Source organism: Aotus nancymaae, unplaced genomic scaffold (genome assembly GCF_030222135.1).
Source record: "Aotus nancymaae isolate 86718 unplaced genomic scaffold, 86718_ANA_hifiasm-v0.15.2.pri h1tg000025l, whole genome shotgun sequence".
NCBI lineage: Eukaryota > Metazoa > Chordata > Mammalia > Primates > Aotidae > Aotus > Aotus nancymaae.
In genome coordinates, this window is record NW_026988438.1 from 5,724,768 (window position 1) to 5,748,609 (window position 23,842).

The 23,842-nt window shown below is 36.8% G+C and overlaps 1 protein-coding gene across 7 annotated transcripts in view; it reads left to right on the forward strand.

Annotated features, from left to right (window-relative positions):
- Positions 1-23,842, forward strand: part of ETV1 (ETS variant transcription factor 1) — a 96,060-nt gene that overhangs the window by 44,546 nt on the left and 27,672 nt on the right. For all 7 annotated transcript variants that reach the window (XM_064380357.1, XM_064380355.1, XM_064380354.1 and 4 more), the window contains 3 exons: positions 6,543-6,672; positions 9,921-10,109; positions 14,381-14,628. In XM_064380357.1, the coding sequence (XP_064236427.1) occupies positions 6,543-6,672; positions 9,921-10,109; positions 14,381-14,628 (567 nt within the window). The remainder of the gene's footprint in view (positions 1-6,542; positions 6,673-9,920; positions 10,110-14,380; positions 14,629-23,842) is intronic.

Consider the following 23,842-nt stretch of genomic DNA (forward strand, 5'->3'; position numbering starts at 1 on the left):
TGTTGATCATGACTCCAGATGATGGTGATTTGATAAGGAATAATTTAGTACTTAACAGCCTTTTACATGCACCAACTCCATGTGGGAAGGTAAAGCAAATTGCACAAAATGAATGTGCTGCTTTCGCTTGTGCCTGTGCCAATGAACTGGAAAACTGCCTGTTAGCAGACTCAGATTCTCAGCCCTGTGATGAAATACCCAACACATTTTCAACTCAGCCCTCTCTGATGAAAGTGAGTACACTACTCTTATTTAAGAATAAGTAAGACAAGTCATTTTTGTGACATAGAATCTCCAGGAAGCAGGAAAGTTAAAACGAGAAAGATAATGTAGCCTGTGGCTTTTGTGCAATACGTTGAAGAATTTTAGGTTGGCTTTCTCTTTTTTTCCTCACATGCAGCAATTCAAAAAAAAAAAAATTCTTGCCAACTCAGATTCATTGGATTACTTATTTGGCTTATGATTAGGAAAAAAAAAATCAGTTTCAAGGGCCCACAGCTATGTAGCTACATCTATCTAATAGATAAATATAGGTAACACTAGACCCATGTGACTGAGGCCCACATAGGTTGAACCTGTTACGGAAAGAGCTGAGGATCCCGAAACTGCTGGAGCTGGAGAAACTATAAGAATCCTGTTGGCATCTAAGGAAAAGGAAGTTGTTGCTGGATTTTTTTTTTTTTAACTCTTCCAAGTACTAGACCTGTTTGAATGCAGCATACATCAGATCACAGTGGATTCAAATTTGCCAATTATGAGCATCACCTAGAAAGTTTTATAAGATTCCGAATCCTGATACAACCAAGCTGTAATGATTGGAATTTCTGGGAGTGGTGTATTAGTTTTCTCCAGCTGCCATAACAAAGTATCACTAACTCGGTTGCTTTGTGAAATTTGTTGCCTCACCATTCTGGAGGCTGGAAATTCAAGATGAAGGGCGTCAGCAGGGCTCTGAGGACTGTGAGAGAGAATCTATTCCCTGCCTCTTCCCTAGCTTCTGGTAGTTTCCTGGGAACCTCTGGCATTCCTTGGCTTGTAGAGGCCTCATTCTTACCTCTGCCTTCATTTTCACGTGGCAGTCTCCCTGTGTGCATGTCTCTTTATCCAGATTCCGCCTTTTATAAGGATATTACTCATATTGGATCAGTGCTCACCTTAGTGATGTTATGTTAATTTAATCTTCCAAGTAAGGCCACTCCTGAGATTCTGGTGTTGAAATTTCAGCATGTAAATTTTGAGGGGACACAATCCAACCAATAACAAATGGGGTCTGAGAATCCGTGTTTCTCCAGAAGCTTCCTAGATAATTTGATGATGCACCAGATATGGGGATCCTGTATTCAGGCATTGGCTTGTGTCTGAGAACCTTTTGAGAATTCTTATGCCCTGCAGTAGACTGAATGTTTCTGTCCCCCTTCCCATCCTCACCCCCAGAAAATTCAGATAGTGAAACTTAAACTCCAACGTGATGCTATTTGGAGGTAAGGACTTTGGGAAGTGATTAGGTCATGAAGATGGAGCCAATGGGATTAGTTCCCTTGTTCCTTTATTAAAGAGATTCCAAGGAGCACCCTTGTGATTTTTGCCATGTGAAGTTGCAACGAGAAGATGGCTATGAACCCGGATGTGAGCTTTCACCAAACATTGAATCTGTTGATGACTTGACGCTGGATTTCCCAGCTTCCAGAACTGTGAGCAGTAAATACCTGTTGTTTATAAACCACACAGTCTATGGTATTATTGTTACAGCAGCCTAAACAGACTAAAACATGCCCTCTCTTCTGAGGTCACTTCGGGAAACTCACCAGGCCAATCTGAAAGCAGTAGAGCACCAAACAGCATTTCCACTAGCATGGATCATGCCTTTTGCTTCTAGGTCAATGCGAATGGACATTTTGATAGGAGGCTGCTGTCATTCTAGCAGCCATTCCTGATGGCACCCCAAACATGCCATTCCTCCCAACCCACCATTCCCTACCCATCTGGAATAATTTCTCCTATGAAGTTGAAGCACATTTTCAGATGTCTCAGCTGGGTCAAAAAACCAGACGTGTTCAAGTAACTTAATTAGTGTAGCTTTGATTAATCCCCCTCAGGTGTTTTTAAACTCTATATTGATATACATTCATTATAGTGCAAAAATCTGAATTGTATAGTTTCATGAATTTTACATATGTATATATCTATATAACCACCACCCAGAGCAAGACAGAAAATGTTTCCAGCAAGTTATGTTTCCTGAATTCCCCACCTGTGAGATCATCTGTGTTTTTGCATGTAGTTTGTCCCTTTTTATTCCTGTGTTGTATTCATTCCATTGTATGCATATGCCATGATTCATTTATCCATTTGCCCATTGATGAATATTTGAGTTTTTCCAGGTTTTGCTACGATGAATAAAGCTTCTTTGAAAATTCTTACACATGTGTTTTGGTGAACATATCCCCTCCTTTTTCTTGGATATATACCTAAGGGTGTATTAACAGATCATAGGGTAGATTTATGTTGCCCTAGTAGATATGGCCAAAACGTTTTCCAAAGTGCTTTTCATACTAATCCATACTCTCAGCATCTTGCATAAAGATTCCCATTGCTCCTGGGCAACAAGAGCAAAACATCGTCTGAAAAAAAAAATGCCCATTGCTTAATGTCTTCACCAAACCTTGGTAATGTCTATCTTTTGCAGGTTAGTCATTCTAGTGCTATCTGTATCTATCCATCAGATAGCTATAGCTATGTAGTGATAATCTCATGTGGATTATTTTGCAGTTTTCTGAAGAATAAAGATTTTAAATACCTTTTCATATATTTTGTTGTTGTTTCCATTTGTTTTGTCATCTGGATATCCTCTTTTATGAGCCGACTGCCTGTTTCAAGACTTTTTGCCCATTTTTTAAATGGGGAATATATTTTGTCTTGTTTATATGTTGCAATTCTTATTTTGTTAGATATGAGTTCTTTGTCAGATCTTTCTACTTGAAACATCTTATAGCTTGTGACTTACTTTGCTTTGTTTTAAATAATGTCTTTTGAAAGTGTTCTTAATTTCAGTGAAGTCTAATTTGTTGTTTTTTTTATGGTTAGTGTTTTTTGTGTACTGTTTATAAATATGTTCCTAATTCATGGTACTCGAGACTTATAATATAGTAATATTAAACAGTATAGTCTCTTATATGGCTGATACAGATGATAAACTTTATATCATACTGCATGCATATGAATTAGCTATAGAGGTCTTATCAATTTTTAGTCGTGTGTATTTGATCTGATCTCTCAGGTATAATGTGATTTGTTATTTGAATTCCTTATATGTTGCTCTGCTTTTTCTTATAAAAATGTAAGACCTGATACTTAATCATCTCATCATCTAACTCCCACTTGCAAGTAAGAACATGCATATACCCAAGTTTTAGCACTACTTGGGTTTTTGCATGTTCTTACTTGTAAGTGGAAGTTAGATGATGAGAACACATGGATACAAAGGGGAAGAGCAGACGCTGGGGCCTACTTGAGGGTGGGAAGATGACGAGGATCAGAAGAAAATAACTACTGGGTACTAGGCTTAGCATCTGGCTGATGAAATAATTGGTACAACAAACCTCCGTGACACGAGTTTACCTATACAACAAACCTGCACATGTACCCCTGAACCTAAAATGAAAGTTAAGAAAAAAAACAAAAACTTGGGTATACACATTTTGCTAAATATGTTCAAAGATGTAATAAATAATTAAAAACCATTTGTTTAAAAAAAAAGAAATGCATGGTTAATGTATTACAAAGATGTGTCATTTAGTATTTGTTATTCTAAGATGTCATGTATACACACACAACATGCAGATATACACAGGGAGACAATTTTCTTTCTTTTTTTTTGAGACAGAGGCTCAATCTATAGCCCAGGCTGGAGTATAATAGCACAATCTAGGCTCACTGTAACCTCTGCCTCCCAGGTTCAAGCGGTTCTCCTGTCAGCCTCCTGAGTAGCGGGGATTACAGGCGCCCGCCACCACACCTGGCTAAGTTTTGTATTTTTAGTATGGACGGAGTTTTGCCATGTTGGCCAGGCTGGTCTTGAACTCCTGGCCTCAAGCAATCCACCTGCCTCAGCCTCCCAAAGTGCTGAGATTACAGGTGGGAGCCACCAATGCTGGGCCTTGAGCACTACTTTAAAATCGTGGATTTTCTTTTCACATTTAACAAGTTTTGTCCAGGAAATTTAGGACACATTGACAAGTGTAAAGAGAATAATGTTAACTCCCTCCTGCCCTTCATTTGGCTTTTATCATTTATCAACATTTTTCTAATCTTATTCATCACTTTCCTCATTCATAATTATTTTTTAGAGTATTTTAAAGAAAATTCTGGATATTTTATTTGTACATATTTTATGAACCTCTAACATTAAAACTTTTTAAAATACGACTACTGTGCCATTATCACATCCAACAAAATTAACAATGATTTATTAAATTATCAAATACTTGTCTATATTAAAATGTGTTGTTACAGAGTTGTCTTTTTACAGTTGTTTGTTCAAATCAGAATTCAAACAGGTCCTCTTATAATTGACTCTTGAGGCTCTTAAGACTTTTCTATGAGAAGAATTCGAGCTTTCTGACTTGGTAAAGTTAATGCACATGAGTATTCCTGACCTACGGAGATATACAAAATTTCTCTTTTGTTTTTATTTCTTTTTTCTTTACTTTGAATAGGTATATTAACCATGTGTGTACACACACACACTTTACCTTAAAAAATACTTTGAAATAGAATACCCAGGGTAATTATTTTATTATTATATATTAAGTTTCTTAGATCACTTAAGTAAAATTTGCCAATTTGGCAAATTGGTTTTCTAGGATATTTCAGATGACTCTTGAGTGCCACTGAATACTTGTATCACAATTATGTGCATATAAAACAAATAATATTTGTTTTCCTGAAGCTTGGTAGTTTCTGATATCAATTTTTTTCTTTTTTTATATAGAATTCTAAATCTCATCTTGAATTGTATTTTTTCTTTTTTTATAGAATTTGTGATATCAAATTTTTATATGAAAAATTATATGTAACATTCAAGCTAATGCAAATTTATAATGCTGTGATGACATAACTAAGATTGAATGACAAATGACATCATAAACGACAAGATTCCACTTGTCATATCTTCCTTGCAGATTTAACATACTGTGTTTTAATTTCAGTTTGTATAAGAGTTAGAATACATCTCCAGAACGTGTGTCTCTGTCATGTTTATCCCTTGACTATTCATACCTGTGGTTATTTTATGTAAATTACAAAACCTATTCTTATGAGTACTTTTTCCTTTTTTAACACAATTTTCCACTTATAGCAAAAATTTAATTATTCTAATTGGATTTCTAATAGGCATTTATTTTCAGTTTTGTATGGAAGAATAAAAAATATATAGTTTTTTGCTTTTTTTTTCCAAGAGGAAGTCTCACTCTGTTGCTCAGGCTGGAGTGCAATGGCATAATCTCAGCTCACTGCAACGTCTGCCTCCTGGGTTCAATCAATTCTCCTGCCTCAGCCTCCCAAGTAGCTGGGATTATAAGCACCTCACATCTTACCCGGCTAATTTTTGTATTTTTGTAGAGACAGGGCCTTGAACTTCTGACCTTAGGTGATCCACTTGCTTCAGCCTCACAAAGTGTTGGGATTAGAGTCATGAGCCACTGTGCCCAGCATATACCATGTTTTTTAATTATTGGATTTAAAGCTGTGATTCCCTCCCCATATAAATATTTTTCTAGTTTTCCTATTTTGTGATGTAGCTTTGTATGTTATTAAACACAAAGCATAGAAGCATTAACATGCATTAAGTCACTGTAAAAAGGTGAAAGCATCATTTGATGTAGAATAATTGTTTTATGGTGGATTACATGTGACAAACAACTTTTACGTATTTCTCAGATTTCATCTTCACAGTTCTGGTAATTAGACAGGCTGATACTTAATCTCTATTTTATAGATGAAAACTGGCCTCAAAGATGTTGAGTTTTTGCCCAAAATAATATCAGTTGCTTCTGGACCTGCTCCTGGATTTTCTTTGTCATAGACTAGCTGTCATTTCATTAAACTATTATTATTGATGCAGTTCATATATTTTCCTTTCAATAATGCTTAAAATTATATTTTGGTCTTTAGTTGAATCTTGACTAATCAGTTGTAATCTTTCTGTTTTAGTCATTGGAATCCGTTCTGATGTTTTCAAAATGTACTTTCTTGAAACTAAGCTCCTAGCATTGTTAATATCAGTTAAGCAAATGACAAGTGATTCACTTCAGTTATGAGAGAAAATTCAAGCATGCATTTTGTTCCACAGTAAATGCAGAAAAGGAGTATATGAAAATTCTTTGGAATCTTCTGCTATTGAAATTCATCAAATGTGATTTTTCTTACATATATATGTTAATATGAAATGTGAATAACATTTTTAACAAAAGAAGTAGAACACATTAATCTCCGTAATTCATAATAGCGTTTAATTTTTGTGGGTATTTTTTTCTTTTTTCTAGTGGCTTTTCACGGCCTACCATTGAAAATCAAGAAAGAACCCCACAGTCCATGTTCAGAAATCGGCTCTGCCTGCAGTCAAGAACAGCCCTTTAAATTCAGCTATGGAGAAAAGTGCCTGTACAATGTCAGGTAAAGCCACCAGGTCTATGTATATAGGAGAGTGGTTATTACTGAAACAAAAAGTCCAGAATAATATGAAATCTCAAGTCATATTTTATGAGTTGCACCTTTAATATGGAACAAGCTAATTAGGCAATGCATTTAGCAGAATTCTAAACAACAATTTACCATCCAGTCACACACTTTGGATTCATTTTAAAGCAATAATTTTCATCCAGATCATTAGTTGCTTTTCTACTATAGTGATGCATCTTGGGTTTGAAAAAGGGGTCTTATTTGGCACAAGCAGCTTTTGAAAGTTCCCATTAGAATGAATGCATTATACACTTTAGATAGAGTGTTTGTAGAAAAAAATGAAACATTTGGCAGGTCTAAGCAGTACATTAGTTATCTGTCAGGCTTTGCAGATGATCTATAAGATGAGTTCATGGACAATTGCAATAAAACTGGAATTTTATAAGGCTTAGCAGAGGCTATTATCTATTAAAAAGCTGGTTGTTCTTCTGATGATAATAAAGGGTGGTGCAGTAAAAGTACATTGTTCATTTGTTAGAAAATTTAATAACATATATGTTCATTAAAAACCCTTAAAAGTAAATTGCATGCTGCTACTTTTCATATTGGCCTATAATTGCATAAAGAAAAGGTTGGCTGTCTCTACTGACTATTATCATTCTCAATTACAGTAGAAACTTAGTTCTTAAAAGGAGTTAGTTTGGAAACTTACACAAATGATTCCAAATATTTGGATGTTTTATAAGTTATATCACTTCAGATTCATAGTACATTATGATCCAAAGGGGTCTTCTATTAAATATTTCCTCAGATATTTTTTGCATACACTGTTTATGTCCAAGGTATATAAGATTCTAGAAACTTAGACTTGTACCGTTATGGCAGCTGACCAACGCTCAGATATTGTATTACCATTTGTTCTTGCAAACTTGTCTTTTATATTTGCTTTTCTAAGAGGTTCGCCAGAGCCTGAAATTATGAGCTAGCTCAATTGAAACTGCAAAGTTTTATTTTAAAACGTCTCTTGGCCGGGCGCAGTGGCTCACGCCTGTAATCCCAGCACTTTGGGAGGCTGAGGCAGGCGGATCACGAGGTCAGGAGATCGAGACCATCCTGGCCAACATGGCGAAACCCCGTCTCTACTAAAAAATACAAAAATTAGCTGGGCGTCAGGGCACACGCCTATAGTTTCCAGCAACTTGGGAGGCTGAGGCAGGAGAATGGCTCGAACCCGGGAGGTGGAGGTTGCAGTGAGCCGAGATCGCACCACTGCACTCCAGCCAGGCACCTGGCAACAGAGCAAGAGTCTGTCTCAAAAAAAAAAAAAAAAAAAAGTCTCTCGTAGAAGCTAACTATTAAAGCGTACTGAGTTTAGATAAGACAGTATTGATTGATCTGAGTTCTATTTTAGTGTCGTTTTTACATTTTCTCCTTACAAGTATTGTGTATCCACAGCATTCTTATTTAACATATGAAAGAATTTCTAGTCAATGACAGTTAGATACGGAATTGTCATTGCATTTCAGCATTAATCAGAACTGTGACTGTGAAATCATCACTGTTTTATATGCTATATCTGACATCCATAAATAAATAATAAAGGAATTACCTGAATATTTTGAGTTTCTTTTGGGGGATGAATAATCCCCAGTGTTATATAGTATATGCAATAAATTCTGGTACTTCCATCTCTATACAGAAAATGTTATTGAGTACAGCATTTCATGGGGGAATAGTATCATTTTTTTCTTCATTCATGAGAATGAGTTAGGTGAACCATTTCGTGAAAGAAGTGAGGTTTTATCCAGAAATACTGGTGAAGAACATAGGTGAAACCAAGCATGAACTTTATTATATGAACACTGTTGACTTTGCTTTAAAGCAAAAGCAGCCTTGTGCAGCATATATTCCTTTACTACTTGTAAAATTTTTTTGCAGCTGGATATAATTCTGTTGCATTGATGGAGCCACAGAATAAATTATTTCATAATTTAATTCAAAAAGAAATATTTCTTTCTTAAAAAAAGTATACTGATCCTTGCTTTTTATTTTATTTATTTATTTATTTTTTGGTGACAGGGCCTCACTCTGTCACCCAGGCTGGAGTGCAGTGGTATGATCTTGGCTCACTGCAACCTCTGCCTCCCAGGTTCACGAGATCCTCGCACCTCAGTCTGCTGAATATCTGGGCCTACAGACATTCGCTACCACGCCCATCTAATTTTTTATACTTTTAGTAGAGATGGGGATTTCACCATTGTTGCTCAGGCTGGTCTTAAACTCCTGTGCTTAAGCGATCCTCCCATCTCAGCCTCCCAAAGTGCTGGGATTATGGGCATGAGCCACTGCGCCCAGCAAATGCTTTTTATTTAAAAATGAAATACAGCACTCTAACTTAGAAATATCCTGTTGTTAAAAAATTTGAGAAAATTTATTTTCAGTAAAATATTTTATAGATGACAAAAATTAGTTAAATCACATTCCTGAAAGCTACACATAGGAAAGCAGTTTAAATTCATAATATGAAATCAAGCTTACTCATTGTATTCTTTGGTAATTGTGAGTGTTTAGAAGTTAGACTATAATAGGATTTTATTCCTAATAAGATTATTTTGTAGTCATTCTCCAAGAAAGTTTAAATATATCAGAGACATTTTAATTTACCTCATTAATCTTCATTATCCCATGTGAGGAAGTTAATGCCAAGAATCATTTATTTAATATAATAATATGAAAATAAAGTAAAAGCATTGCCTTCTTAAAATCCCACCACAAATAAAAGCAAGCCAGGTGTAGCCTCTACCTTATTAAGCTGATGCTAGTTCTTGTTTTAAAATCTTACATAATATAAAAGGATTATAATATCAGCACTATTTAATGATTTAGGAAAAATCTATCAAACTTTATCAAATAGATATATCAAGAACAGATAGAAAAAAATACCACTGCTTTTTGGACAGTAATTTTCCTTATACTAAGTTGTTTGTATATGCATTGAAAATACACATTTTATATTTGTTCTATTAAAAGGTTTTGCATTAATTATCCTATTTTCTATTTAAGGGTTTTGGAATTTTGAAGTTTATCTGTTCTGGAATTTTAAAAAACAATAGCAACAATAAAATTTTCATTTCCATTTGACTTAAGTCTAAAATATCTTTTCTTCCTTTGGATTAGAAACTTTTTTTAAAAAAATTGCTCCAAAGAAAGAAACATTCTCTTTTCTTTTGTCCCCTGGGTAGTGCCTATGATCAGAAGCCACAAGTGGGAATGAGGCCCTCCAATCCCCCCACACCATCCAGCACGCCAGTGTCTCCACTGCATCATGCATCTCCAAACTCAACTCATACGCCGAAACCTGACCGGGCCTTCCCAGCTCACCTCCCTCCATCGCAGTCCATACCAGAAAGCAGCTACCCCATGGACCACAGGTAACCTGCAGATACCAGTTTTCTAGAAACTGGTTTTTGCATTCTTGAAGAAATTTCTATTAATAGTTCTGAAGACCTAGAGTAGATTTAAGGTGAGCCTATTAATTTTACACATCTGTGCAAACTATTTTTAGAAAGAGCTCACTCTATCTATACTTTTTATAAACATTCCTTTTATAAACATTTAAATTGGTTGCTAAAATGGAAAATTAATCTACTGACATTTGAATGTTTCCCTTTCGCTTTGCTTGAATTAAATTGCTTCACTTAAACTTTAAATCAGATCATCCCATTTTTATGAGCATATGTGTGTACTTGTTCTGTAAAGTTAGGAGACTAATTTTAGTAGGTAGCTTATGGAATTAGGTTTTTTACCTTGTATTGAATGGTTCAGCTATACATAGTTTTGCAGAATAGAACTTATTTGATTAAAACTGTTTACCATCCTTTCCAAGTGATGAATATTTAATGTCAGTAGAGACTTGACTCTGGACACTGAGAATATGCAATTAAAGAGATAGGACTGAGTTAGTATTACTTAAAAAGGAGCAAGGCAAGAAACCCAGCACAGATCTAGGGAGAAGACTGTGTTGGGTAATTATTGACTCCTAGAGATTAAGAAATTCATATTTAAATAAAATATTAAATAAAACGTTTAGAGGTTCTGAGAAGCTTAAAATACAACTTAAAATCCAGGGTGCTTATATACAGCATCTCTCCTTCTTCTTCTTCTTTTTTTTTTTTTTTTTTTTTTGAGACAGAGTCTTACTCTGTCTCCAGGCGCCAGGCTGGAGTGCAGTGCAGTGGCACAGTCTCGGCTCACTGCAACCTCCGCCTCCTGGGTTCAAGCAATTCTCCTGCCTCAGCCTCCCGAGTAGCTGGGACTACAGGCACACACCACCACGCCCAGCTAATTTTTGTATTTTTAGTAGAGACGGGCTTTCACCATGTTGGCCAGGATGGTCTTGATCTCTTGACCTTGTGATCCGCCCACCTCGGCCTCCCTAAGTGCTGGGATTACAGTGTTGAGGCACCTCGCCCGGCCAGCATCTCTCCTTTATCTCTTCTGTGTGCAGTGGTGTGCTGGTAAATGTTTAATGGCCTGCATGGGAGAAAAACAAAACACCCCTATCTGTAGCTTTTGCTGGGTATGTGATGTACATATTGCTTTCATGACCCACTATGAGCCATCGCCGTGACAACCCTCAATGCCGAGTTGGAAAGAGCAATAGCACAGCGTAGTGTAGCATTTCTATCATAAGGATACGGGAGACATAAGTAACCTCAGGTGCATAATTGGTAAAGAAATATAAAATAATTAGAAAGTGATGAGTTTTGCATTTTTATCTTTTGTTTTTAACATATATTTTGATGGTGAAGTTACGTAGTTTGACTCTTAATAGTGACTGTGTTTAAGAAATGGCTCAAAAATTTCCTGTAATTTAACAATAGGTCAATGCAAACTGTCTCCAAGACACCATTGTAAAAATAATGCAACCAAAGGAATCTTCTAGACCTGCAGAGGAAAGCAGAAGATGCCACTGGCAACTTTCTGAATATAAGGGAGCACTGAAATCTGCTTTTTATAGTTTTTTTCATGGGACTCAATCTCTAATTCAGAAACTCATTTTGCAATAAAGGGCATAAGATGAAAGCATTCTTTACAATGTGATACAAAGCCTTATCTTTTCCACCCTTGTTTTCATCACTAAGTCCTCTTGTGGGGTAGTTATTAAATGCTTCCTATTATCTTTTTCTTCTCACCCCGTAGCCTTGAGACTTTGTCAGAGGGCAATGGTATGTGCATCTGTGTAAACAGTTTTGTAAATACAGATGAAAGAATTCTTATTGCAGGGTGGGCCATGAAACAGATGCACATTGTGCAGAGCTAAAAGGGAAGGAAAGTATGAACAAACAAAGTTTTATTTTCTCCACTACTGGCGACTTCTTGGAGTTCTTGATAATTGAATCTCCCTCTTCTGATCAGGGCCAGAATTATAGATTGTATAATTCGCTTTTGGTGCAAACTAGTTATTTCTTAGGGAAGGTGACTGCTGAATAAGCAATGTGCCTGGTTTTAGGTGACCTAACTTGAAATGCTTTAGCCAAATCCATTTTAGTTTCTCTACTTGAAGTCAAATATTTGAGACTGAGAACAGCCGGCCCGGAACTCCAAGAGGGAAGCTCGGGGTCTTTTCCCACTGACCCCTGACTGAGTTTTGAGGACAGTACCAGCTGGCCAGTCCCAGGAAAATCTCTAAAGCCGTATGTTTCTGAGGAGGATTTCTTAGAGGGCTCTGGCCAACAAATGACAGTCCCTCAGTTATAAATGGCAAATTTGCTCTGGGAACAGATCCTTTTCCCAGAACACCCCCTCCAGCCAGGCACCCCACTTCACTCTGGGAACGCTTGACGGCCAACTGGCCTGCACCCTGCTTCCTTTCCTCAGCCTCGCTCTGCTCCTCGGGCCAGCCCTTTGGCACCTTTTCCTGAACCCACTGTGCAGGAGTCCTGTCTCTCTTTCTCAGAGTTTCCACCACTTACGCCCCGTTTTTTCTTTATTGAGAACATCGGCATGTTCTCCTTATCTGTTAACTCCTTTGCAGAAGCTTCTTGAATCACTTTCTCTTCACCATTGGTCAGTGACTCCTAAGAAATGCATAAAAACCTTGCAAGTTTGCGGGAAGCATGTGTGTTTGATACATATATGTTCCCCAGCAACTTCCAACTGGGATCAGGTCGACTCGTAAAAACAAACGGCTTGATTCCTTACAAAGCTTTCAGTTACAAGTATTATTAACTTCCTTTTAAGGCTTCACAAGTGAGCCAGTTTCTTATTTTAACTTCCAGTTACAATTTTCTGATTCACTCCTTGACAGTTCTTAATGATAATTTCTGTTTCTTTTTTTGGCTAATGAAATAAGCAAGAGAAGGGAAATGAATGCAGTGCCATTCAGCCTAACTGCTTTGCAATATCCGAGCTTCTAAGTTTATTTTCTGCAGGTGTAGGTGGAATTTCAGTGCTTTCCCTCACCACCAGTGAGCCTAGAGTTAAATCACAGGATGGAGTGTTCTTAGAAATGCTACAGCAATCGCTTTGCCGTTCTTTAGCTTTTACCTTATTTTCATTTAACATTACCGAAATTAAATGCTAACTTTCCAAATTAAAGTCTCAGGAATGCTTTTAGTGAGGGGGGGTTTAATAGGCTTATATTTGCTCATAGAAATGTTTTATAGGTTATTTTTAAGCACTCCTGGGGCATTTTTAGAGCACTTTTAAATCTTAAATTAATCCACATCTTTGTGGTGGGTCAATGATATTACGGATGAGAGACACAGAACAGAACGATTATGTGATTAGCCAATCGTTATAAAGTAGAACCAAGAACAAAGAAGGTATAGGACGTAATCCTAGCCTTCTGCCGAGGCCTCAGAACTTCCTCATGTCCTAACAGTGGGACTTGCCCCAAATCTATGCAACACTATCTGTTATTTTCACCTTTGGAAATCAGTTGTATATTTATGCTTGTTTTTATCAACCTGATACTGTATTTGAATCTATTGGAAGCCAATATGGTCTGCATTGCTGTTTGACAGTAAAGAGGCAATTTTTTTTAAAAGCAGCTTGGTTTCGAGTCCTTATAATACCCAGTTTTGTTTCTTACAATGTTAATTAGGACATTGTTGAGGAATTAAAAGTCCTACTGATTTGAGAAAAGAGTCATTCCTCTCTTGCTTTCTCAGCAATGGATGATAATGGAAGGAAAACCAATAAGTAGATTTTTGTTTCTTTTTTGTTTGTTTGTTTATTGATTAGTTTGGTAACAGATTTAAAAGACAGAAGATGCAGTTTGAGATCAGACTCTGTTCCCCTCCACCTTTTTTTTCCTCTTATGTAATCACTTAAGGCCCTTTTTGTGTGGAAATACTAAGTGATCCAATTGATTTAGATCTGAGCATTTTAGCCATTAAGGGGTGTGTGTGTGATCCTCAGAGTTGTTCATTGCTCTCCAATCTGTACTCAAAGTCCATCTTTAATTCATATAGTGCAACAGTGCCACGAGAGACTGATTAGAAGGGGAATACAAGTCATATGATTAAAAAGCATAGAGCCACTAATCTAGGAAAGAAAAATGTAATGTTTGTTAAAGATTTCCACTTCAGGTCAGCTGGTATCATTTTCATTCACTAAGACATGAAAAACCGTATTAGTATTTTAAAGAATGTTCCATGTTTCCATTTCATCTAAAACACACTCTTTTACTCCCTAGATTTCGCCGCCAGCTTTCTGAACCCTGTAATTCCTTTCCTCCTTTGCCGACAATGCCAAGGGAAGGACGTCCTATGTACCAACGCCAGATGTCTGAGCCAAACATCCCCTTCCCACCACAAGGCTTTAAGCAGGAGTACCACGACCCAGTGTATGAACACAGCACCATGGTTGGCAGTGCGGCCAGCCAAAGCTTTCCCCCTCCTCTGATGATTAAACAGGAACCCAGAGATTTTGCATATGACTCAGGTAGGCCTGTGCTCTGCTCAGATTACATTCAGGGCAGCTTTTCACCTCCCTTGTCACATTGGTTAGTGTTGATAGCAGACTGGGTAGCTCTTGACCACTTTCTTAATGAGATCAGATTTTGTCCCTTCATTGAAACTTTATCTACGTGTAAAGAGTTGGACTTCAAGTCATTTTGACGTGACGTGATGGTTGAGATAGTGTCTGGAAACAAAACCAGTTTAAAGAAAAGTACACTTTATAGAATTATGTACACTCTCAGCTCAAGAGGGACATTGCAGTTTTTTTTCTTAATTCAGTGCTTTTTTAAAATTTTTCTATTTTGCTACTGCAGTGCTACTTAATAACAATGTTTACCAAAAGTAATATTCTTCTGACATGGGTCATATATTGCTTATAACATTAAAAAAAATTATTGGTGGCAAAGATTCTAAGGGTTTGTAAGTAAGAATTCCTATATATTAAGATGGGAATAACACAGATTATTCATAGAGCTTAGCTTTGTCTCTGTGAGCTAGAAAGTAGTACAGAGCAGCATGTCAAGGGAGAGAGAGGTTTCCTGAAAGGAGAGAGGGTTTGAAATCTTTTCCAAATAATAGCACCAACTTTGCCAGTATTTGAACCTTGAGATTTTAGAAGAATTACTTAACTCTGTTGAGTTTTTCCTTCTATAATCTGCCAAATCAGGACATCTGTTTTTAACACATCTCAGGTATTTTGAAAAAAAAATCTATGAAATAAAAGCTAATGTTTATAAGGTTACCATGTACCTTATAAGGTTACCATGTACCTTATAATCACTGAGGCAGGCAGTGATTCTCCTGCCTCGGCCTCCCGAGGCAGTAAAATATTATTAGCCTTATTGTATCTGTGGTCAATGGTTGGTTGTGGATATGGAAATATTTTAGAACAATATCATTTCCTTTTGTCTGGATATAAAGTTTGGGCATTCTTTATGAAGGGACTATTGCTTCCTCTGTAAGTTTTTCTATCAGTCTTCTGGAGTAAAAACTATCTCCACGTCTTGAGTTACCAATTTGCATATAAGATTACCTGCTTCATAATGAACTTCCCTTAAGGCTCTACAAAAGAGAGCCTTATGACTTAGAAGTCTCCCTCTGGTCATCCTTTGTGTACCCTTCTACACTGGCCAATAGGTTCAAAGGACTAAGGAAATTGGCCACCTTGAGGCATGCCTCAACTTCTAGAAAGTGTGCCAGCTCCCCAAGATCTATTAATTCTCTGCCCAACTGGCCTTAAGTCTACTTCCAGGACCTGAGCAAGTTCATCCCAGGCCCTGTTTTCTGAAGGCAGAGCACATTGCTCCTATAAATAGCCCTAGGTTCAAGTGTGGCTAAAGGGCAGCTGTTTGTGAGGGCGTGAGGATAGATCTTGATGTGTGAGCCTCTCACAGTATGGCACGATATGAGATCAAGGATAGGAAGAGAGACAAAAAGTGGGGTGGGCTAGGATCTGAAGACTGGGCACTGGCTCTCTCCATACCATACTCTACCAGGCTAATTTTGGGGATTTCCTCAACTACTAAATTTGACATAACTATGAGTTTGTTATGGGTTAATTGCAAAGATGAGGAGCAGACACCATATTTATCAGTTTGCTTGGTTGATTTATGATTTAAGAAATTTTAAGAGATTGTATAAGGGTCTTTATTTGAATTTTTGCCCCAGGGACTATAATTTGGGGACCATCTTGAAATTCTCATTGTGGTTTCAGTTTAGAACCTTTTGCATCTGTCCATTGGTGTCTGTAATTAATAACCCTGCAATACAGTGGGCTCTACTATAAATAGTATACCTTTCTTTCCGTAAATTTCAAATCCTGTTAATTGATAATTTAATTTGTTATGGTTTCATCATGATTTCAAGAAACCTTACGTGGAAATCTACAAATTAGCTCAAATAATCATAGCACTAAAAAAGTTTCTTTTTGTGCTCTAAAAATGGTTTTTGTTTGTTCGTTTTGAGTCTCCCTCTATCTCAAAACAAACAAACACTCCCAGGCTGTAGTGCGGTGGTACATTCTCAGCTAACTGCAACCTCCGCCTCCCAGGTCCAAGTGATTCTCCTACCTCAGCCTCCCGAGTAACTGAGATTACAGGTGCACGCCACCCTGCGCAGCTGGTTTTTGTATTTTTAGTAGAGACAGGGTTTCACCATGTTGGCCAGGCTGGTCTCGAACTCCTGACCTAAGGTGATTAGCCCACGTCTGCCTCCCAAAGTGCTAGGATTACAGGTGTGAGCCACCATTCCCAGCCTAGAAATGTTATTATATGTATGATACCAAAAAGAGCAACACTGAAACTGTTTTCTTGATCTGTGATTGTTCCATGTGTATCTTCTCATATTTATATCATATATACAGTTATATGTAGTGTGGTATTGAGAATGTATAGCTTTTCTTAAGAAGATGTGAAACTAATGGAAAAAACATTTAAAGATTCTAATAAGGGCGAAATATAGGAATTTGTACTGTCAGAGCTAATTGCATTCATACATAATATGGACTTCAGAACCAGTTACTGACCCTCAAAAGCACAGATTGAGTCATGAATAACTTTCAAAACATAATCCAGCATCCTTTTTTGAAGGTATGTATAGCACCTCTTCTGTAAGTATGACATATGTCTTGCAGATTACTTGTAAAATACTTACCTGAGAAGCTGTTAATTTTATATTGTATTCTCCCCTTTAAATTATATTTAAAATTGCCAAAGTTGTATCACCTTTGAGTTCTAATTTCAATATTGCCAATAGGATACAGTTCTGTTTTGCTCGAACAGTCAAATGGTAAAATTACAACTTTCCGATAGGATTTAAAATAAATACAGTAACCCCATAACCAGGGCCTATGAAAAATTAATCTGTGGGTATCCAGATATATTTTACTGGCCACAGAATTGCTGCAGTTGAGTCATCTGTATATGTGATACATTGCAATCAACAAGTATGATGCATAGATATTTTGTTCGATTGTCATTAGTTTTTTTTTGTCCCTGCTGAAAGTACACTTAATAACCTTTGAGGAAATCTAATGTATGTATCACTGAGTGATTTCTTTTTTCACCTAGTGGTGTTGAACAAATATCACATTAGGAAGTATTTTATGTGTGGTTTAAAAACAATGTAAACAGCATTTCTTTATTTGTATTTGTATTTTTATTTTGAGACAGAGCTTCACTCCGTTGCCCAGGCTGGAGTGCAGTGGTGTGATCTTGGCTCACTACAACCTCCCCTCCCAGGTTCAAGCAATTAACCTGCTCCAGCCTCCCGAGTAGCTGGGACTACAGGCATGTGCCACCAGGCCCGGCTGATTTTTGTAAATTAGAGAAGGGGATTCACCATGTTGGCTAGGCTGGTCTGAAACGCCTGACCTCAAGTGATCCGCCTACCCCAGCCTCCCAAAGTGCGGGGATTATGGGCATGAGCCTCTACACCCTGCTGTAAAAAGCATTTTCTAAGTCAGTTAACTCAGCATCTATGATCCAAAGGCTATTCCTACAAAAAAAGGCCTTTAGAACTCTTCATTGCTTAATTCTATACACCATCAATGTTGTGTAAATAAAGGAAGCTTTGTAAGGGAAAAGGTAGCATGACTGTGCTCTAATAAAGCCTGACATTAATTATGACATGGGAAATGGAAGGTCTATTAGTTATAATTATAATTACAGGAATGCAATTTCAACTGCCGAATATTTAAGATAAAAAATGCAAAATACTATGTTGGTAGAGTAGAAACTTTTTTTCAGGAGAAGAGGAAAGAATTTTGATCAGAAGACAGTGAAGAAACAAGAACTAGATATTTAGGGCCAATTTGATGAAGGAGTACAGTGTGATTATGATTGTATCATGATATTAGGTTCTAAAACATCCGATCTAATCCAGCTCTTCTTGTCCCTTTCCTTCTCTTCTCCAGCCTATTGTGCTGCACAAAACAGTACACATTTTTTTGTTGTTGTTGGTTGGCTATTTTTTCTAAATCCAACATTTTTTTTTTCACACCCTTATGTTCAAATGCCCACATAAAAAGTGTTAAATACACACTGAGTGCTTCATTTGGAGTGTGTCATGGAGAGTCCCTTATGCGGTGTCCTTTTATCTTAGAGTCAAGACCATTTTCCCACTTTCAAGACCACATATTTTGCAAATCTGGAATGCCCACTGAGGCAGATATTTTAGATGTTTATAGCAATATATATTTTATTAGGGCTGAATGTGTTGCTTGGTTGGTATTTTGCTTTTTTTTGTTCATTTTATTTTACTTTTTGATGTCTTACAGATTTTTTTAGAGGGATAATGGGCACGTGAAACTAAACTTTGACTTTAGAAAACATCAGCACACAAGGTTCACATGTGTTGATGGGGGTATTTCACTCTCAGGAATTTATTCTAAGAAATAGTGAGAAATACACAGTGAATGTTTAAGAGAGACAGAGAGAAAACAAAATATTATAAATATATAATAGGTGAACGGTAAGGTAAGTTGTGGGTACCTGTAAAAGAAATACTATACAGCCATCAGAAGTCAGATTTTTGAAAAATATTTAATGAAATGAGACTATTGAGTTTTTAAAAGTATGTAAAGCATAACTCATGCAAATTAAGAGCCAGTACAGAAATACCTTGGCTATATGTAGGTGGTGATATTATAGGTGATTTTTTTAATCTGTGAAGTATTAATACTTCATGTTTTAACAATGCTTATGTGCTGCTTTCCTGGTCAAATAGAATTAGTATTGTTTTAAAGATCAACCCATTTATAGTTGAAGAAGAGAAGTGTCCAAATTCACCACATCAGTCCTGTAAGTGAAAACAGGTAAAGGATGTTATAGTCTCATATGCTGTAAGCATAAATGACTTTCTATTGGTTTGTATCTAGGACTGCCTTAGAGGAGGGAATAATGCCCCCTACTTAGTGGGATTCATGTTCATCTTCCACAGTGCTTGCAATCCTACCATTAGTATTTTATTCCTTTGCACATTGAAGTGTATTTAAAAATCTTAACCCAGGAGTTGGTTGGAGGGGTAATATATATTAATAAGGTGTTTTTAGCCTAAGGTGTTGTTATCCTAATTAGTTTAAAGGGTACTTCTTGGCCGAGTGGTGGAAGAACTTCATCAGAGTAGGGAATGAAGAGAGGGAAAGAAGAACTTTCAAAGGCAAGAGGAAGACAGCTAAAATAAGAGAACGAAGGATAATCCTGCGTACTTTGAGCTTAGGGAGAGTAGGAAATAAAAGTAGAGGGTGGGGGTGAGAAGTCAACATTATGTGCTTGCCAAAGAAAATATTTTTGCGTTTTTAAATTGTGTTTCTTAAAGCCACTCCTGCTGATACTGATGAGGCCTTTTTTCAGTTTGGAGGCACCTAACATTTTGGTGGCGAATGTTGTTCGCGCTGTTTTAAATTGGAAAGTTGACACAAATACATGTTTCATAGAACTCTGAATCCCTTTATTCATGAAAGGTCTTGAAGTTCACCTTCTTCAAACTTCTACTCCACACCCAAATTTTACAAATAAATATCTGAGGTTCATCCAAATGAAGTAACTTACTATCAGTTACACAGATATATTGTGAAGCAGGCAAAACTAAAATTAGGATTTTCTAATTCTCAGTTTAGTGCAGAGTTCATGGTTTGTCTTGCTACATAGTTGTTCAGATTAAAAGGAAATACTGAGTGTTTTTGTATGATCCGGGGTAATAAGAGCATCTGCTTGAAGATGTGAGGTATGCTTTCCTTAATTTGGGAGGAGCACATTTCGCATTAAATAGTGCCCACTTTTTACTCTAAATGTTAGGTGTTCACTGCGGTGAAGTAGAAAAATATAGCAACTCAATGATATAAATGACGAAGATGCATTCTACTTTCTTTTAAAAAATATGCCACAAGCATTGTTAAGAAATGAGATTATCAAAGAAGTGATCTTTTGCAATAGCTTTTTGGAAAAAGGTTGAAAAGTAATGAGAAGAAAAAGTCGCTAATTAATGGCTCTTCCAAGCTATAAATTCTTTGATCGCATGAACTTAGAGTTTAAGTCTTCTCAGCGGACCTCACTCTTTCTTTCTCAGTGCCCTTGATGGCTCAATGGCTTACACTTCGCCTTGAGCGGGGGTTTTCAGACCGTTGTCAGCTGAATCCATTTTTCACAAGTAAGCTTATGAGGGACTGCAGGATGCAAAACAGATGTAAAGAAAGCTGTGTTTGAGGAATAGGGCGCTTGTTCCATTCTTCATTTTTTTTCAATTTTTTTTGAGATGGAGTTTCGCTCTTGTTCCCCAGGCTGGAGTACAATGGCACGATCTCAGCTCACCACAACCTCTGCCTCCCGGGTTCTAAGCGATTCTCCTGCCTCAGCCTCCCGAGTAGCTGGGATTATAGGCATGTGCCACCACGCCCAGCTAATTTTGTATTTTTAGTAGAGATGGGGTTTCTCCATGTTGGTCAGGCTGGTCTCAAACTCCCAACCTCAGGTGAGCCGCCCACCTCAGCCTCCAGACTCTTAGGATTACAGGCGTGAGCCACCGTGCCTGACTCATTCTTCATTTTAAATCCATCCATCGTTCACCCCAACAACCCCTCCCAAGCTGCTCATATACTTCTTTACTACCTTAGGGCTTTGACAAAAGCCAGTAGAAAAGCCTGTAAATTTAGAGAACGATTATCTGTCCTTAGCACATTGAAAAATTATGTGTAGGCAGAAAAATGATGAAATAAATACTGAAAAAATATTTACCTCATGTTAAATATGTTAAAACTGGAGTATGTTTAACTTTCATCTGTCACAGCTGACAGATCTATCTGGTATTCGCATAGGCCCAAGCTGGCACTTTAATGAAGAAATCTCGATACTCTTGGGTTTCTGAAGTGGCAAGAGAGGAATGTTTTCATGTTGTAAATGTTATTTGATGTTTTGCTGTGTTGGTGGATACTCATCCTCATCAAACAGTAAGGAAAAGTAGTGAAGTAATTCCTAATGCTGCCTGTAGTAGTAAGCATTGCTTGGGCTTCCGCTTGCTGAGTTTATAATATGGTTTCAAAGTGAAAGTTACAGGATTAAATCATTGGGTGATGGAATGAGAACGAAATGGTTATTTTCTGCATCTATATAAAAATATTTGAAATGAGTAGTGTTTTATGGGTTTGGAGATGAGGTGTCAGAGCCTCGATCAACTGACTAAACTTGAGCAAAACGTAAGAAAAAAAACAACAACATTCAGGCAGCTAAAATACCCCAGTTGTTTATTTCTAAACTGTCACTATTGCTTTTATTACTACTACTCATCTAGCCGTACCTCTGAAATTGTGTCATCAAGATATTTTACCTTAAAAAATAATTTATTATTATTTACTTACAGAGGAGATACGTATCCTAGGGAAACTAACCTCATATATATTTTCTGATACATTTTTCTTTCATCCTTTCTGAACAATTGGGGCACACATGAACAATCAAAAATATTACCCAGGAAACACAAAGAATGCAGTGATTACAAAAGGAAGCTGTTGAAAGATGCTAATTAAAGTCAGGTGGAGCACAGGGAGTAGAAATAAAGGTAACTGATGTTTACTTTGAACATCCCAAGCCTTGCCATAAACTAGCAGGCTTCATTATTTCCAAAATGGAAAGCCCATGATCAATAATTTCTCCCTCTTGAGCATTCTATGTGTGTGTGTCTTGTTTTGTTTTGGCTGATTTTTTTTTTTTAAAAGAGGTGGGGTCTTGCTGTCTTGCCCAGGTAAGTTGCTAACTCCTGGCCTCAATAAATTCTCTCTCCTCAGAACTCACCAGTGGTTGGGATTACAGGCACATCCCACTACTGTTTGAATTCAGCTGTCGCTTACAATTCAGTGTTTTCACATTGAATAAATTATTTTATCTTAGTTATTTTTTAAAAAACTGTATTATTGCTGGGATTCTAATTAGGCAGCTAAGGAGGAAAGGAAGTAGGATAGTATTTTTCTGTTCATATTCCCTTTGAAAGCATGGAAGAGTCACCCACCAAGTTCTTACTAATGAATGCCTTTTTCTCTTCTCAGCAGCCACACAGTCTGTCTCGAGGCCCACCTCCCTCTTATATAGTTACAGGAGAAGGCCTAGAATTATAAAAACCACAATATCTAGAACTCTCAACACCTAAACAAATTATTTCAATATAGATAGTGCATGTTCTACTCAAATCAACCCATTATGAATTTTATATCCAGCCCCTAATAATTATAAAGTTGTATTTCATGTATTGCCGTCATCAGACTTCAAATATATTGAATAATGGAAGTTAGGCAATGTATTTTTAAAAAATTAAATTTGAAATATTACATTTAAAAATATTCATCTTCATTTTGTCATTTTTATTTACATATTTTTGAACCACCTTAAAGAGTAATTCCTTAGAAAATACTGAGTATTTTTAAATCCCTGAAAAAAAAAGTTAGCAAAAAATTAATAGTTCAGTATATGTTCACTGTTTAGTGGTTTTCCTCTGTCCCATATTTTTTTCTGAATGGTGGGTTCATCTCCCATCTGCCTATGTTAAGTATTTTAGTTTTGAGCTCTAACATATGGCCATAAATTTATTTATTTATAAATGTATTTATTTGCCAGATACTAGAAATTAGAGGTTAAATATTTCTCATAAGCCCATAACAATCCTTCACAGGTTTAAAACCAAAGACGGGGCAATTTTTATGTTTATCCTCTTCCTTTTCTGTAGGCATGCTAAGGACCTGTTGATCAGTGGTTTAGAGATAAACACAGGGATTGTTTACTGCAGCTTTTTTCTCACGTAGCTTCAGGTCACTGAAAGAAAAAAAGTGCTTTTTTCTCTTTGGAGTCAAAGACCAAATTACAAATGCCTGATAAAACCCATTCCATATTTAACACTATTCAGGATAGGACTGACTCTTCATAAAGTATTTCCATAATTACTCATATATTGCTTCCTCCCCCTAAAAACTCTGGATATTTTAAAATATTGCCAACTTAGTAATATCCGGTGCAGCAATGATTATGATTCCATGAACTCTGGCCTTTTGTTCTTGATATGTAACACTTCCAAAGGCCAAACTGTGGCCTTATTCCATTCCAAAACATCATTTGCTGACGGCTACATTTCCTCCTGAAACATGGCAGCTCATTTTTTCTCCCCTAACTCTAAAACGATTGCTGAAAGAAATTCAAGGGTAGGATCGCTTGGGAACT